This window comes from Nelumbo nucifera, chromosome 2, assembly GCF_055504915.1.
Source record: "Nelumbo nucifera cultivar China Antique chromosome 2, China Antique-T2T, whole genome shotgun sequence".
NCBI classification, from domain to species: domain Eukaryota; kingdom Viridiplantae; phylum Streptophyta; class Magnoliopsida; order Proteales; family Nelumbonaceae; genus Nelumbo; species Nelumbo nucifera.
In genome coordinates, this window is record NC_142650.1 from 33,038,717 (window position 1) to 33,057,985 (window position 19,269).

Below are 19,269 nucleotides of genomic sequence, written 5' to 3' on the forward strand. Positions count from 1 at the left end.
AAGAATCATTCAGATTAAGAGTTTAAGACCCACCTTGATTCTCCAAAGCTCATTTATCCTCACCTCTTCTTACTTCTGAAAACGAAACGAAGAAAAAATTTCTTTGATTAGTTAATAAAAAATTACGTTTCCCTTTCCCTTCTTAACACTTGTTTTATTTTTTGCCAAGTAATTCTCCAACTGAAAAAATTGCAAACATCCCCTCATACAACTAAGTCACGACCCAACTACACTGCTGCTAATTAGAGTTGTTATTAATTTCTTTTTTTGTTGGATGTTATAAAATCAGAAGGCAAATTCTATGGTAGTGAAGGTAGGGTGTTGCACTATTTGCTTTGGATAATTGTACTTGAGGGAACCAGTGAAATGCGACATCTTGTTGCCATTGGCAAAATTTTTAGTGCAGGTACAAGAAAACTGTACCATCAAATGGGCTTATATTTCATATTGGACCACCTGGATTAGGATGAGCCAGACCATTACACCACAGCATCCAAATCTTATACACATTATTGGGGTAGCGAAGTGGGGACAGAGCAGGCCCACTAACCATCCGGCGAAGAGCCTGCAGTTCCATGGATTTGATCCCATACATCCATTTTTGGAGTTGCATTGAGTGACCATCTCAATTGTGAGCATGGTTCTCAATTGAGTGACCATCTTAATCGTTCTCAGTTTTTCTTGAAAACTAGATTTTTCTCCAAAACTGTTGATTTCGATAAGTAAATCGTTGACCCGGGTGATTAATCGTTTGAATCGTTTCAACGGTTTTGAATATTTTTTATTTTTTTTAAATTATGTCAGAATGGTCCAATCGTTTGAACCGAATAATTGGACCATTTGACCCGGGAACCAGACCCCTGACCGGTTCATTCTCCGAATTGGTTTTAAAAACCTTGATTGTGAGTACCAGTTTGAAAGGGTTAAGAGCCCGTTTGGAAGTGCTTCAGCGTTAATTGATTCCATTGATTGAGCCGCTTTGAAAACGCTATCAAAAATAGCTTTACCAGACAGTTGATTTTTTAGCTCCTGAATATGTATTTTTGGCTTTCCAATTTTTTAGTTTTTACATTTTACGCCAAACCTGGGTTGAGGCCTTTCAAGTGGGGTCTATCTTGCAATTCTTGAAGGCAGTGCATGGAAGCCCTCCCAAACGGGCATTAAAGCACAATGTCTTCTAGCTTTCTGAAGTGGGCCCCACACAGACAGCCCATAAATTATCTTTTCTTTGATGAAAAATCCAAACAACCCAAATCAGCAGTCAGTCAGTTGTTTGAAGTGTTGTCTGCTTCAACCTCCTTGAATAGTTTTTTCTAGAATGCTTCAAAAAAGATAAACCAGTTTGGTTGAATCTTTAGCTCAGCCCTCCCAATCAGGCCCTTGGTCGTCAGCATATTAATTGTATTACTAGAGACTCTAATACCAATAAAGAGGACCCAGAGACCAGAACCAGCCATTCACTAAGGCACTGTGACTAGGAGTGCAATTTGAGCAGCTTGGTAGGGTATTTGTCAAAATTTGAAGGGTCCAGTCTGAAAGCCCAAATTCGAAGTAGTACTGTAAAATGTTAACTCAAGCCAATCTGAAAGTTCATTTTCTAAAAAATATAAAATGCTAACTTAGGCCAATCCAAATTGGGGATACAATGCCCCAGTGCAGCAGTTAGGGGGGCTTCATACAATGTTTTCAAAACCAGACCGGAAAATCGGGAATTGGTCATCTGACCGGTTCCGTTTCAGTCTATAACTGCTTTTTGACGAAAAACCGTTGATTTGGTCAATGAACCGCTGATTCAGGTGGTCAAACCATCGACCCGTCAATCTGGACAACGGTTTTTAGCTGTTTTTTATTTTTTTTTATTGTTTTTTATTTTTTGTCAAAACGGACCGTCCATTCAATTTAAACAATCGGACCATTCGAACCAGAAATCTAACCCATAACGGGTTCCTGTCCGATTCGATTTTAAAAACCTTGGCTTCACACAAGAAGTTATTCCTTTGCCTTGCACCAAACTCAAGAATTGCTGACAATATCACTAATTGTAAATTCATGGGATCCCTTGGATCATTTAGGAATATTCAAACAGTTGGGCATGAGTGTTCAGCAACAGAAGCTTCAATAGAATTTATACTACTATCAATTAATATTTATCAATGCTGTGAAGCAACAGAGATTTCATAGAGACTACTCATAGTTCAAACCCTTTTTTTATATATACAAGTCTTGATAACTAGCGCTTGAAAAGGTTTATTTTTCCCTAATTTTGTAATGGATGATTCAATTGTTCCCTCTCCATCCATCATTTTTGCCTTGTTTAAACCATAGTTCTATATTTACTTTGGGATGGGAAAGGAGGTAAACTCTGTTGTTTCCAGATAGATTGCTCTCATTAGCAGGGTTATTTCATACAAGTGTTTTCTAAGTTCTAAGAAGATTTCTAGTGATAATTTTATAGAACCTGACAAAAAAGTTGTCATAATACAGTGATACACATCTTCATTTCTATGTGGTAAAAAAAAGTTGTCTGCTTGCTGCTAAGATCTGATAGGATTCTTAGGTGTCTATCATAAAGAACATATATAAAAATATTTCTCATACTGATCAATTGTTTCGTGGGGATTACAGTCAATATGCAAACTTTCTATTGTGCATTTAAAAAGCGCTAAATATGTTTATGCACTTCTGTCTCTTTGTATTAAGAACTGAATCTAGATTAATAACATTGTCACCATATCACCTGGCCCAAAATATTATTGGTATTAATAATCTTTATTAAGAAACTTGTATGCACAACTTCATCATTACTTGAATATACCACAGACCAAGTATTAAGTATACAATGGTTAATTACATGAAAGGGTGGGGAGTCCAGAAAAATCTCTTTTATAGACCCAACTTTTAGTGTATCATATATACCTTAATCAGCATTATATTTGAACAAATAGCATTTCTACTCAAACTCCCAAAACAAACCAGTAGTGGCTTTATATTAACCCAAGGGATGGAGCCAACTATGTCTTGCCAGATGGCAGTGTTGATGCTTGTTAGAACAAAGCCAACTATGTGGGTCCTCATTGTTGTCTAGCATTTTATTCATATTTAGACAAGAAAAGGATTTTGTGGCAGGGATAAAATTATCTTAAAATGCTTTCAATTGTGATGTTTGTGAACTATATAAGCATCACTATGCATTTCTTCCTCCTTTATTTTATTTTACTTTTTATTTGGATTTGAATTCTCAACTGTCATTAGGAAACATGCATCTCTTTCTATGTTACTAGGACTTTTAACCATCAAAGATGAGCTGAGATTGGGCTTGTAAACTAATGGTTGAGCTCGGATTTTTTTTTTTTTTTTTTTGCATGTTTGGACTCTTATTGTCTCATTTAATTTAATATTTTGATATTAAACCCATTGAATCCTTAAAACCAAAAATAAAAATTTTATGTTATGTTATTATTTGTATTTATTAAATGCAATGCACCAAATATACAAAATATATTATAATATCTAAATCAGCTAAGCTAAAGAAAGCTCTTCCAGCCAAACAAGTTCAAATTGAATTCATGTCATTCAAGCCCACTAAAGAGTCAAACTATCTCAGCTCATATACTGTGATAACTTTGCAACATAATCCCATCCTTGTATATTTATCAAGAATTTGTCTTCACACCAAGTAAAACTTCTTCTCTTATTATCTCATATTTATTCACTAAATGGATAATTGCTTGGTGCAGTGGTAAAAATCAATCGGGTAATGCCCTTTTGTCATATAATAGTCATAAGCATAAATACGTTATGCGTCTGACTTGAATACCCGCAAGTTACTGTTCCCACATCAGTATACAGGCCTCCTGAGAACAGTTTGTGCTTTATGGGTAGATATTTATCTTGGGTTCTTTATAGTTTATAAAAGTTAAATCTAAGGCATCGTTTATTTTTTGGTAAGTTATTTACTCGGGCTAATATATTTACCTAAGTGTTTCCCAGAAAATACTTATGTGGGAAAGCGTATTTACCCATGCTCTTTTATTTCTCATGTAAATAAGATAATAATTATTTTAGCCATAAAAATCAATTATTAAAAAGGGTTTTTTGTCCCATTTAAGTGTTGACAACTTTTTCTACAAGTGGGAAAGTTACTTACCCACCTAGGTAAATGATACTCAGGAAAATAAACTTTCATTGGTCCCCACACAAATCTAAAGAAAGAACATGAGTCTTGGTCAATGGGAATTAAAATCCCATTGGCCAACTTCCCCCCTCCCCCCTTCCCCCCCCCCCAAAAAAAAAAAAGAATGCCCCCCTAAATATCATATATGATTAATATTTACTTGCACATTTGTATAATGTGTGCTCTTACACTAGTGGGAGTGCAGGACTCGAATCAGTATCTCGCTGGAACAAACCAGTTAACATATAGGTAGCAACCTTGCAACTTAGGAGACTTCGAAACTGTTTTTATCTTGTGGATGGACCATTTCAGTCCACTCTATGGGATGAAGATGGCATTTAATTTAGTGTAGACAGGACTGGTATCCAATATATCGTGGGTCAGCCTTGTCTACACCCCATATTCTCTTCAACACTATTTTCTTGTGGATGCACTTGGTCCACACCTATTTGACATTTTTTTATTGATATGGTACATCACCCTTCTCATTCTTTCCCATATCATTTTACCGTTATAGGCTCTTCACCACCGCAAGGGAAACTCTCTTCTACCATTTCGATCCACTTCATTGGACTAATATTTTGATGTTATGCTTGTCTCACAATAGTGGCTTTGTTATTTTGTTTACTTATATATTAATATTTTAATGTCTTTATCAATAAAACAATAATTTTTATTTTACTAATATTCTGTTAAAATAAATAATTATTGGTTAATGTTAATTTATCAATGATTTTTTCAATTTATTTTGGATTAAAAGTGTAAAAATTAGTCGTTTATGATCAACTATATAGATCATTTCATAAATAGTATGTAAGATGCATGGAATCAAAATGTTTGATGTCCACACTAGACAGAACACCACTGTGGGTGTGGACTGAACCAATCTACATTATCTGTTCACAATTCGGAACAGTTATGGACTGTGGTGTGATGTGATCGGTCCGTGCCACAGTGGTTAGGAAGAGAGAGATTTGTGGGAAAGACAAAGCATGGTTAGGAGAAGTTCTATTATCATTGTCTGGGACTCTGGGTCATTGGGAGACGCTTCAGGTTCACAACTTGTTCCAAGTCATCAAGAATAAACTAATTCTTTTATTTTAGACATCGAAACGTGGATGGATAAGACCAAGAATATGCAACTTCCAAAGTTGACAATTGTCCTCTTGAGTATTCGTTGTAGCTAGGGGTGTCAGTTGAACTGGATTTGGTCTAGTCCAACCCAATCTATTATAAATGGATCAGGTCCAATCCAATCAAATAAATGTTTTGGGCCAATTTAGACCGGTCCAATTCAATGTCTGGACCGTCCAATCTGTTCAAATTCATTTTGATTTAGATTGGTTTCAATCCAAACCCGATCCATTGACACATATATTCTTACCTTATATCAATGGACCAGATATCTGACTTAACCCAACCATTGTTACAGACAGATCAGGTCCAATCCAATCCAATCTAATAAATATTTTGGAGTGAATAGGTCCAATCCAATATGTCTTGTTGATCCCTCTAATCTGTCCAAATTGATTTTGTACTCCATCCTTGTCATCTTATGTTAGTCCATCCATAATTTTGACATTAATGGATGATGACTGGTCTTCTCGGAGAAATAGCACCAGTCCTTCTAGGTTCTGTTTCTTTGTAGTACAAAATGTAAATTTTATTTGCACTGGTGCGATTGTGCATATATGTAAAAGTGCAAATGACATGATATGTGTTCCCTTTTAAAGAGAATGGTGGTGGTGGTGGTGGACCTTGAATGCTTTTCTAGAATTCTTTATTATGTTACATTTGTCAATCGACAAAGTGAAAATAATGATGACGTGCCTTCCCTGGACGGTGGCAGTCTTTTAGTCTTCATTTATTTGCAGTGCTAAATGCACATTTCACTGGTGCAATTATGCTTGAGTGCAAATTCTGTTAACTTCTGCTTCAAGTTTTACTTTGTTTTGGTAGAGTACAATGGGAAGCCAAAGAAAGTGCAAAGGTTGGCTATTTTGGAAGGAGTGAAATGGAAAGTAGAATGAGTGGAAACTTTGCACTGTCCATGAGTACAAATGAGACAAGAAGTGCAAATTTTGCATGCAGTATGGATTTGAAATGCAAACAAACAGGGCCTTGAGGCTTCATCCTTTCATCCCAAATCCCAATCCTTGATTCCAACCTTTCCTCTGGCTCTAAAATGCAAGCTCACTGACTACACATCATTGTGTACTGAGATAAGCTCCAAGGAGAGGTCCTTTAGATTGTTTAGAGCTCAAAGATGAAGGCTGTAGAAGAAACAGTATATCATTTCAAAAGAATAGGCCTTGTCTTCTATGCTTTCTAATTTTTCTTTTTCCTACAGAAATTATGAAAAAATAATTTTCATAAACAAATATATTAAATTGCATGAAAATAATGGTACATCTACATACAATGAAGGGAACCTAGAAGAAAACTAATCGCATCTCTCTGCAGAAAAAACCCTTTACCTTCTAAGTTATGCTCAGCAGAAATGAGATACATACATTGGCTTCAACAAAATAATAATCACTTTTTACATTTCAAACGTACGACCTTGATTAGCTAGGTCATGTGCATTCCAAAATTTTCATCAAGAGATGGAATGCCTCCTCTGTCTTGAAGATGAACCAGATGACTTGGTCTCCCCAGGATTCACTGAAGTGGGGCTCTGAGAACTACCAGATGTGTCGGAGCTCCTGTTCTCACTGTGTCCTTTACCTCCAACCCACAACTTGTCAAAGATCCTCTTCGATCGAGATGGCAGTAGCAACACACCACTCCCTCTGTTTTTGCTGCTCTTCTTTTTTTTCTTCTCTCCATTTCTCTCACATTCCTTTCCATGAATCTTCATGTGGCTAATCTGTTGCTTGAGTGAGTTGTAGTCCTCTAGGTCTGTCCTATTCCAATCTTCTGTGTTGGTCGTGGATCGAGAATTGTCACAAGAAACATTTTGTGGCACATTGAAGCCCCCAGCTGCAGTCTTGACCTGCTCAAAGAACAGGACCTGGACTACTACACGGAGGGGAAGACGCTCATTCTGTGCTGCATGCATGCATGCATCTGTTGTCAGATTCTTTACATCCATAAGCCCACATATTCTTCTTCTCTCAATTTTCGTCAAATTTGGGTGTTCCTGGACAAGAAATAATGACATATCAGACATCATAACGTAGAGCCCTGTTACAACTATTTTGGAAAACTACTGTGGCATTATAATAGATAATACTATAGCAATCGTGTTCTGTGAAAGAGAATGGACAGAATTCCTGAAAGAGAAAATTGCAAAATAGACATCATACTAATCAGCTCCCTGGATATAAATATGAAAATTCTTTGGAAATCCAGATGTTCTAACACAACTATAGCTCAAAGTGCACATAAATATAGAGATTACCTTCAGGTAGGTATCAATTGCTTTGTACAACCCATCATGGATTGGTCGAGCTGTCTCGGGAATCGATTGTGCCAGATTAATGAAGCTGGAGAGTGAAAGATTTGCATCAGAGGCAATTTCAACAAGATACCCATCAATAAGTTTGCCAACTTTAAGCCATGAATCCTGCCCTAAATCAAAATCATCTGCATCTTCATGCATCATAAACCGATTGATGATGTTCTGTACCAACTCAACATCATAAACTGTACTCTCAGGTGCTCGTGCTGGAATCAGTAAATCACTTACAGAAGCTCCGTCCAACTGTAAACTGATTCTTTTTACGAGTTCTTCCCTGGCTGCATCACCAGCTCCAACCAAAATGGCAACTTTCAACAATTTTAACAGAAAACTACAAAAACAGCCAACACCCCCATCTGATGGCAACAACCAAACAATTGTTTCCACTAAAGCTCTATACTTCCAAGTACGATCATCAGAAACCAGGGCATCAATGGAATCTGGCAACCATCTGATAGCATAAACTTTGAGAGCCTCCCCTATCACATCTCCAGACATTCTCCCCTTCGATTTTATTGCAACCATTACTCGCTTGTAGAGGCCAATATCCAGCTCACATATATCTTCAACCCACCAGTCAATGGGAACGGATTGCATTTTCTGTTGGACTTTGGTGTCGTGTTCAATAATCTCTCCAACTGCTAATTTTCTGTTGTAGGTATATGACCAGTTGACATTTGTTGGATCCACAGAGGTTTTAGAAGCAATGGAATCTATGCATCTACCTACCACCTTCAGCTCTTCAGCCCATGGTAAAAGAGACTTGGTGGTCTGGAGGACAATAATTGAATCTTTCCAACTGCGGAAAATACTTGAGTTTAGAAAAACCTCAATTTTAAAAATTAAATTCCCACGATCAACATCCTCAGTCATCTCAAGGTACTCAGCTGCACATCGAGCAGCAACAACATTATAAGCATTGAGAGTAACTATCATTCCATAGCAGAATTTAGCACAGATCTCAAAGGCTTTTGGCCCTCCTGGAAAATTGGCAATATGGACTTCCTCGCTGTTCTCATTAGCTTTCTGTACCAGCTTTTGCAAGCGATGGCTCTTGGACAAGAGAGGAAACTGCATGTACATATTAGAATCGGTTTTAGAAACTGGAGAACAGAAAACAACAAGGATCAATTGATCTTCCAATAAGGAAGATGCTGACAGGCAACATGATAATACATCGGGTATCTGATTTGGATGTCACTAGGGTGGGGAAGAGATCACTAAGGCCTACTACAGGAGAAACAAGGACAAATTGAGCAAAATATTTGATGAATGCGATCATTACAAGTTATCACATGCCATTATGATGTCTTCCATAATTGTGCTCAATTATGAGAATGGATGCTGTTAAGATATGTGTGTTAGCATGACCTTCCCACGAGTGTATCTGCAAACTAGTTGTCCAGGCAACTAGATGCCCCCGCCTATGTGTCACCTAGATGGTGATTTATCAAACTAAAGGCATGGTTAACTTGTTTCTCTAGCATTTTTCGGAAGTTTGTTTCCATAGTTGAACAACCAGCAAACATTAGAAGTGATCTCAAATGAACATTAAAAATAGAATACAAGTAACATTATTAGTCTACGAAGAATAAAATCTAAAGGGTGGATGCTTTATCCTGTTAGTACAAGGAGATATAAAGAGAATTTCTCTGTGCTTGTTGATTCAGTCTGCTAAAGGGGATTCAACAAGGAGACTTGGTGGTGGATTCAGCAACTATTATGTTGGATTCAACAATGACATACAAGAGAGGTACGTTTTTGTGTGTTGACTGCAAAGAAAAATAATAGAGGGGAATTGCCCCACTTGGAAAGATAGACTGGGTGATTAGAGAGAATCAGAGAAAAGAAAAGAAATAAACAAAGAGGTAAAACACCTGATTCAACAGTGAGAGAGAGAGAGAGAGGATACTCTATTTTGTTTTCAAAAATGAGAGACAACAACAATAAATAAATAAATGAAAAGTAGAAGAAGAAACTTATTGTGATAAATACCATGATGAAAGCTACTAATTAAAACCCTACCATAATGAATATATTACTTCCCATTTCTACCAATGTTTGCTTCAAATCCACTTTAAACTGAAGATTGATTTATTATTAATGCCCTTTTTGCACGATTTTCCCCTTAATTATACAATGTGATATGGATTTAGCTGCACTACACCTAAAATTTTACAGTCTCAAAAACAAAATCATCAAGATTAGGCATAAGGTAACCCCAAGAAAAATGCCTAATTCCCTAGATGCTGCCTAGACACCTTGGCAACTATGTGTACATCTGGCAAGAACAAAAATGCAGAAATGTTTCGTTTGGGTTGCATTCTAACTAAAACTAGTGCTTATTAAAAAAGTTCGTATCTGAAATATTTTTAAATTTTCTTTTCTTTTCAATTTCAATATTTGCCCTGCGTGTAAATGAATTGCCACTTAAAAGCCAAAACAACATGTTCCAAAGACATCAGATTCTGGCTATTTTCAGAGGACAAGTTACATTAGCTTCACAGAAACCATCAGGTTCTAACTTCTACAGGTCAAATTTCCATATTAATGCATGAAAGAATTTATTCCATTTTGAACAGGTGTCAGGTCAATTTCTTGCTGAGAAAAATATTAGGTTAACTTAAGTGATATCAGAAAAAAAAAATAAAAAAAAAATACTGACTTGGATCATAAAGATTCAATTTGTTCCAGGATATAAAGAGAAAACTTACCTTATGCAGGAAAAACTTTACCTCCCCAACATTTAAAACAATGTCTGTTGCCAGCTCAGATTCAACATATCTGCATCAGCAGTTTAACCACGTCAAGTACATGAGATGACATTGCAACTGAATGAAAGTTTGGAAGAAGCCATAAAAATTTAATGGGAGATATTTCAAAATTGCATATGGCAAAAGAAAACAAAGGCTCAGTTGAACTGATCTCAATGATTTGCAAATTCATCCCACCTGGCATTTGGCACCTTACTTATAGTCATACTGAATTCAGCAAACTGGAGGAACATACCTATGAACCTATATATCTCTGCATGCAAGCTTAAGGAAAGTAACAGAATATCATAGGAAACAAAAAAAAGTCGATGCAAAATAAGCCCTCCTTGTTTTCAGTTGAGTGGTAAGAACAGGATGTCCAATAAGAATCAAAACCCAAGAGATCCAACAAATCCAAAATGGAAAATTCCTTTGTTCATCACAATAGAAAAATGTTTCTAGAGTCCTAATACCAGATACCTTATAGCATATAATGTCAACAAGTACCTATCTTCCACTCCCTGAAAAGAAACTTTACTCAAAAAAAAAAAAAAACTCCATTACCCTATATTTAAGTTATTTTCTTCCCTGCATGTTTAACATTCCTAATCAGAGCACCATATGTGAGTACATAAAAACTCTACTACCAGGATACGGACATGGACTTGCAATGTTTTACATAAATGAAATAATTTTAGCAGTGAAATTACAAGGAACCTGAGATGATGAAGGTCTTGCTGGATTTAACATTTATCTTTGATCCATTTAGATTAAAGCTTCAGTCAAACTTTTATACTATCCCATTTCATAACATGGAGTCTGAGCTTATAGCTCCTTAACCGTACTATGCCCTTCAACTAAGCAGGCAATGCAAATTAAGAAAACAAAGCCATGAAACTACAAGTCCATGTCTGATTAAAAAAAATCCTTCTAGGAGGCAGGTGTGACAATGTGACTTTATCACCACATATATGTATTCAAATTTTAAAATTTTATTGTCTTACTAGTACCAAGATCCCATGACTACCTGTCTACCTCATTCCCTCATCAGAAAATGGTATTATTATTTAAGGTCACTTTAGGAAGTATACAACCAATACCACAGATTTCATGAAATTAAATTTTCTTTTCTTTCTATTTCTTTTTTTTTAATTTTTAATTGTTGGTTTTGAGATTAGATGAAGAAACAAGTATTCTACAAGGCCAAGGATAAAGGCATGTTATAGTTTTCCTCTGACTCTTAAACTTCTATTTCGAATAGTGAATCTTTATGGAGCCAAAAGTTGCAGGAAAGTGACTCTAACATCTTGGTTCCCATAAAACACCTTTTTTGAAGATGAAAAGGCTTGCAGCAATCAAAATTTTGGCAATCAATGAGGAACTTGGATTTTTCACAATTCCATGTTAAAGAAACATGAAATTAACAGATTAAGGGATCATCTTGTGCATGATAAGAGACTTAAAGCTCCAATGACAGTTAGAAACCCCAGCCCTGAATATTTGCAGTTAGTACATCAGGATTCCTCCAAGTAGCAACTGCAACTTTGACAGATGTCAAGTGTGCTCGCTATGTTCCAACTACAGATGGAACAAAAAATTAATCCAAGAGTTTCACTTAGAATACCGAATACCGCATAGGAACTCTTTCTTTTTCACTCACCTAACTCTTAGTTTAAGGAAATAGAGTACTTATGGCATGGATGAGTTACACGCTTATTCTGGTGAGCCCTTCAACAGGTATAGAATTCTTTTACTAGGCTTAAAATGCAATTAGTAAAAGATTATCAACCTTTTATCTCATTAGGATAGGAAGCTGGGTAGTTAAACCAAACCCAACAAGGACGCAGAGATAACAGGGAAGAATGTCAACCAATCCTAAAAAATTATCACACCTCTGTCTCCTAAAACATGTGGATTAAATGCCATTGAACTTTCCCAGCCCCCCATTATCCATCAGTCACGCTTGTTTTCTCGTAATCAAACGTCTCAGCTTAAAGAAAGGGTTTGGTATGTGTAGAAATCAGAAAACTTTCCTCCATTACCTGGCATTATATGTAACCAGGTCCACCAACTCATCAATCAAGAGAGTTCACACAGTGGACCACCTCTTGAGTGAGTCAAATGTAATTTATTAATCACGTCTATTCCTGTTTTAACCCATCCAACAGTTAAGATGTACAACTTATGGTTACCAAATTGTGAAGGACCAACAACTGTGACTCACCATAGTAATTACATTCCACAGACCACAGAAACCCAAATTGCAAGGAAAAAGCAGAAAAAAAAAACGGAGAAGTACGGAAACACACTATGCAGAATTCCGAATTCCAGCCCCCCCTATAAACCACATCCTGCCCGTGAATTTGACATCAATTTACGGTCAGATGCATTCCCCCTGTACTTTGGGGCTATAAAATTCTGATCTGGGCTGATTAGTCATTCTCCCAAAATCTAAAGAATAACGGATTGAGAATATCCATATTCTTTGATGAGGGCATTCCAGTAAATTTAAAATTGGAAGTAAAAAAAATGGGAAAATAAGAAACCAAAGGAAATAGCACTGTAGCAAGCATATAGATTTAAGAAGACTTTGAATGGAGAAGAAAGGAACAGAGTAAAGGAATGAAGCTACAGGTTTGTACATGACTGCATGTAACATATACCACCGAAAACAGGACAAAATCGACCTTACGAATAAACAGAACTCCTACAATGTGGAAGAAAACAGAAGCCAAAACAAAAAACAGGAAGAAGAATAAAAAAAATCGCAACAAACAAACAAGCTACGACATATAATCAAGAGAGAGAGATAGAGATGACACGGAGAGAAAAGAGAAAAGACGAGAGGAACAAAAATACCAGAATGAGACACCGACCTGATACAATTTCCATCAGCTTTAAACACATCCGGCTTCGATCCCAACTTCATAAACTTCATCTCCCAATACACACTTGGAGCCAACACAGAAAAATCCACCGAAAACAACCTAAAAATCTGCCTGGAAACCACTTTTGAACGCCAAAAACCACACTTCTGACTTCACTACCGAACCCACTCAAGTTTCTCCCCGAAACCCAACAACACCAATACACGGTACTCTATCGCGCCGTCCTTTGCAGCCCCTTTTTAATTCCTCGTTGATAGAGACAAAACCGCCTGACCATCCCCCAACGCAAGAAAAAACCACTCCCAAGTCCCAATCCTCAGAAACGCGGTTTCACACAGCAAAAACCGCTATTACCAGACTGCAACATTTCTCTAAGAGACCCAATGCATGTGGGGCTATATTCATATCAAACAACGTTCAATCCCCGCCGTCTGCCTTGGTTTCACAACCGTTTCGACATCAATGATGATGATGACGACGATGTGTACTCGATAGTCGATAATTCTCTCCTGTCTCTTCTTCTCCCAGACTCCCACTTCAATTCTCGCCGCCTAACATTAATTCACGCTGATCTGCGAAGATTTCTTGGAGTAAATTCTCGAGATAACTTCTTTCCCCTCTCCGTGATCTCTCTGTATTGCCTGAGAGACTCCACCTCGCTCTGAGAGATTTGCAGAAAAAAGAAAAGAAAACGGAAGAGTGTTGTTGTTTGCTTCCGCGTGTACGTGTGATAAGCAACAGGGGACTATCCACAGTCCACAGAGAGGGCTCGCCTAAAGGAGCTTTATGCCGTTGAAGCACGCCACCCTCCTTATGACCAAAATGCCCTTATTTGTTATTTGTAATTATCCAAACTACCCTTCTACCTGACTTTTCGGCCATCTAGATTCCAGCTTGGTCGGTCTTGTCCAGTATTGTCGACCGTAAACGTGGTCCCACGGCTTAATACCTTCGGTGGGGCCATGTGTCGGAGGGTCGTTACGTAAAGACGATCCTAACCCTCCAATCTGTGGTGCAATGAGTGAACGGCCTGGATTCAATGATTGGTAAATCAACAGACAACAATGCTTCTTTGGATTCCCGGGACGTGGTTCGCCTCACGTGCAAGGGAAGTGGACCCAGTGTTCTAAATGTTCTCTCGGATGATTGAAGGTCAAATTGAAACATGGGTCCAAGTGAAATGTGAGAGATCAGAGACATCGGGTCCCACCTGGTATGGTAGAAACATCCAATGAAAAAAAAGTCAAGATCTGATGACCATGACCACTAGATCTTTGACAAGTCGTGCGATCAAAGGTGGGGCGTGGTACGGCGATCCAGAAGTCACGAGGCCAAAATGGGTTGCTGGGAATGGGTCGGGTCGACGGGAATTATCAAATTCGGGCTAGGCTCCGGATGGTAAATGCAGGATCCTTTATCCAAAAGGATTGGGAATGGCAACGTGTAGGGTAATCCTGATTCCTGAAAAGTGTCCTTCCTGTTTCATAACCTGTTTAGGTATTCTTGAACCCAAACCCATTTATCTTTTTCTCCCAATTTCCCAATTACGTCCTATCTTAAATTCGTTTAACCCGTCCCAATCAATTATTATTTGATAATCTTATTATTGCTATTACTTTTCAAATTTGAAATTGAAATTTAATTATCTTAATTAATAACCATTAAATCACCATAATTGACTCTATTGACTACATAACTATCTTTATTTAACACACCATTTATAATATTAATTATCTTCATCTCATAATTGATTTAATTATTTTATTAATTCTATTTAAATATATTTAAAACCAATATTGTCTAGAATAGAAGGATTTTAAACCTAAGTTGATTACTTAAAATATAAGTATTTTAACCACTATTCCACTTGATGATATCTTGTTAAAATAGTATTGATAAGCAATTATATTATATCCATGCGTATTAAAGTACAAAAAATATTTATTTACAAACCGGCTTTGAATGCTTTTGCCTTTATAATCTCAATTATCTATTTAAGATATTTTTTTATGGATAATTTCTTAGGATAATGTACTTTTTATACTAAGCACAACACCATTATTTATTAAATTTTGTTTATTTAAAACTTTGTAACCTTTTAAATGATCATTAATGAGATTTATAGTAGTAGTTTGTTATGTTATGCATATACGTATATACCAATTAGGGGTGAGTATGGGTCAGTTTGGTTTGTTTTCATGGCAAAACTTAGAATCTACCATGTAGGGGTTGATTCCAGGTTTTTGGAACCGAAACCTACCCTGTTGCAGGGTCGGTTTTGGCCTTAGCAGTTTTGGGGTCGGTTCTAGGGTCTACCCGTGGAACCTATTCTTTCTTTACTTTTCCCCTTCAAAAAAATGAAACATGTCCTAAAAACTTAATTTTCGATAACGATAATATATAGTTTAAATTTTATATTATCTTTATTAATTAAATTGAGTAATTTAATATGTAGATTATCATAATATATTAATATATGGTTCAAAATTTGTCATTATAATTTAAAATTTGCAAGTATTACCTTTTACATTATTTATTATACATATTCAAATATTAAAATGAAAACAAATGATCAAATCACTTAAGTAACTCAATGGTCAAGTGAGACCACGACTTTTGTAACCATGAGTGCTTGGTTCAAATCTTCACATCCTTAAAAATATTTTGGGGTTTATTTCAAGGAAAATTTGGTTCCAAGACTGATTCCACCAAAACCATCCAAGCCTGATTCATTGGGTCGGTTCGGATAAGGTAAACCCCTAGAGGCTAGACCCTAGAACCAACCTAGGTGGGGGTTGGTTCCAAGAATTTGTAACCAAACCCTACCTTGTAACAAATTGGATAGAGTCGATTCAAAGCCGATTCCATTCAGTTCTAGTTAGAACCTACCCATTTGCTGACCCTAATATCAATGTTTCCTTGGGACATTCTGATGGTTATACATTCCATTTATATGGTGAAATTACACTTCATATAAAGTTATAAACTATTAAAATGCATTTTTCTTATGCATAGAGTTATTAGAGAGAGATATCAGGAGTGAGTACATGCATTAAGTATAATTAGGTTCAGGTACTTTACGATCAAAACCTAAATCTGTCCCAAACTCTATAGAGTTTTAATATAAAATCCCAAACCTGTTCCATGATTTTAACGAACTGGTCCTTGAGGTGGATCAGATACCCTAAAATTCCCATCAAATTGTCATCTCCAAAAAAGATTGCAAGCCGTTTGATAACAGCTAAAATGGCTGAACTAAAAATTTTATTATTTTTGTTCTCTTAGGCTTAATTTGGAAGGAGTACGAATACAAATATATAAAATGCAAAACATTCTAAGTTGTATCATTTTGTATGTATTTATATTATACATATTTGTATTTATATTCCTTCCAATCTGAGGGAGTAAATTTTTGAGGAGATTGTGAAAAAAAAAATAAAAATAAAAATAAATAAGTCATTCAGTTGATAAACGGCCGTGTAAGCATATACTGCGTGTGAAATTGTGAGTATAGTCCACGATGGAAGCTGGAGATGTTAGTCGGTTGGGTTTAAGTGGTAGACCCGCACTGACACGATTGTCTCAAGATTTGGTTAAGGTTAACTTGACCCGTTGACATTAGAGCATTGAAATCTTTGTATATTTGGATTTGGTTAATTGCTACCCAAGGCCAAATGCAGTGTATATTGGATCGGGTTCGATATTTCCAAAATCTTGTATTTCAGGTCGAGTTCGGGTTTGTCCAAATCAGGACAGGGCCAAACCGTTGGCATCCCTAAATTTCCCTATAGTGCGGCCGGTATGTGCATTCTTTATTCAGTTACATTCTTCAGGTGCATTCCTATTGGAAATCCAGCAAGAGACTCAAACCCAAACATACTTTAAGTTACCAAAAAAAGTTCTTTCCTTCCGACCCACTCTTAACCAATGTATTAAAAATCGATCTGAAACTAAAATTACTTTGGCCACTAATTTTTGGGTCAGCGGTTTGACCGTCCGATGAATGGTACATTTCAATTTAGAAAAATAAAATTAAAAATAATTAAAATAAAAATTAATCAAAAACTATTGTTTGGGTTAAATGGACCAACGGTTTGACTGCCCAAGTCAATGCGTTATTGATCAAGTCAACAGTTTTTTTTTTGTTAAAGAATGGGTTAAGGGCGGAACAGAACTGGTTGCCTAGATGGTTCCCAAGCTGAACGATTCGACCATCTAGGTCAATGATGGTTTTGAAAACACTATTGTTAGCTACTTATCAACCTTCTATCCATTTAAATAAATAGATTCGTCATATTTTGAATGACATGTCAACCTTTATTACTGCCAAATTTCACAATTGATATATTTACGAGGTGTTCAACAACATGGTTAATTTTGTTTTTGATAAGGAAGGCAATTTCTACCATGCCTGGTGAGTATCCACCCTGATGGGGCGGATTTTTTTGGGATAGGATGGGCTTTGGGATTCTACAAGGTACAGGTAAGGTACAGTACTAGGCTAAACGTGACCCTTCTTGACCCACATATTTTTGGACACATGAACTTTAGTATTAGATCTTGAATTTAATAATTTGTTGAATTTTTTGTGAAGGATAAATGATAGTTTATACATTTTTTACATGTCTTAATCAAATAATTGAAATTTTTGTTGTTTGTTTGTAATATTTTACCTATTTATTGCTTACTAGTAAATTTGCACATGCTTTGCACGTGGCAATTTTAGATGATGTAGATGGTAATATACATCCAAATTATTTTAAATTTTGTATATAATTCTATATTAGAGATGTCCCAAATGTTTTCTACAAACATTATGTATTTTTTGAGTTCTTATCTTTCTTTAATTTTCATTATTTAATTATGACATCATGGCTTGACCCAGATGGTTGACCTTACCCACCACCTAGACAGGACAATTTCATTTTTTGGTTCAATTTTGAAAAAAAAAATGAGACTTATATTGTTAAAAGTATTAGATATAGATCTAATAACATAATTTATTGGTGAAAAAATATCTCAAATATATCATTTAATGAAAGAGAATGGGCATTGGCACCTCAAAATCTCAAATATATGACTTAATGAGAGGGATTTGAATGAAGTGAAATGTAATAGTTCAAATTACATTTTTACCCTCACAATTAAAAATGGACTAAATTCAAATTACATTTTACATTTTTTTTTATATATCCATGTGTATAAAAATAATTCTATGTTTTTGTTTAATATGATGAATATGCAATATTAGGGATGCACCCAAATATTTTTTTTTTGCAAAGTTTATGTATTTTTTCTTTTTTCGAGTTTTTATCATGTTTTTACTTTTTATTATTTAATTATGACATCAAATATTGACAAAATTGACCTAAAAGTTGAACTGTTGACCCAGTCCAAATAGGAAATCAATTTCTTTTTTTTTTGTTTGGTTTTAAAATTTGTATTTCATTTGCATTATCAATAAAAAATAACCATTGTTTATAACACTTATTTTTCTTTAATATGATTAATGTAAAATATTAGAGAAATGACCATTTTTTCTACATTTTTATTGAATTGGCTTACCCACCATTTGGATGGAAGAATGGTTTCATGTTTTTTTTTTTGGTTAATTTAAAAAAAGGATAAATTGTTGAAACCTCTCTTGAAGTTTCTAATCGTTGCTAAAGTCTCCCCTGAAGTATGGTAATTGCAATTGCCTCCCTTGAATTTTCTAATCCCCTCTCTTAGAATCCTCTAACAAGAGGCACACAAATGTCCAAAATACCCATTCAGTTACTATTGAGGTTGGTTTTTGCATAACAAACAATACAAACTTTAAACAACAACAAAAAAAGAAAGTTTAAAATTGCAACTTACGTTTAAAGGATTCATATGAAGGGAAAATTATAAAATAATGAATTTCGAAAAAGATTAGAAGGGTTTGGGGTAGTGATTGATATGAAGGAAAAACTTGGGAAAAAATATTTTAATCAAAGTAACTACATTTTA

General features: G+C 35.7%; 1 protein-coding gene across 2 annotated transcripts; it reads right to left on the reverse strand.

Annotated features, from left to right (window-relative positions):
* Positions 1 to 6,541: 6,541 nt before the first annotated feature.
* On the reverse strand, positions 6,542 to 14,040 carry LOC104603273 (phototropic-responsive NPH3 family protein NPY1-like). 2 transcript variants are annotated; one of them, XM_010267268.2, is made up of 4 exons: positions 13,267 to 14,040; positions 10,352 to 10,421; positions 7,578 to 8,708; positions 6,542 to 7,316 (listed from the first exon to the last, which is right to left on the reverse strand). In XM_010267268.2, the coding sequence occupies exons 1-4, from the start codon at positions 13,326 to 13,328 to the stop codon at positions 6,774 to 6,776; spliced, it is 1,806 nt and encodes a 601-aa protein (XP_010265570.1). In that variant the 5' UTR covers positions 13,329 to 14,040; the 3' UTR covers positions 6,542 to 6,773. The 2 variants fall into 2 exon arrangements, with proteins under 2 accessions (XP_010265570.1, XP_088755538.1); XM_088899412.1 differs by lacking the exon at positions 13,267 to 14,040 and adding an exon at positions 10,589 to 13,226.
* Between the last annotated feature and the right edge of the window lie 5,229 nt (positions 14,041 to 19,269).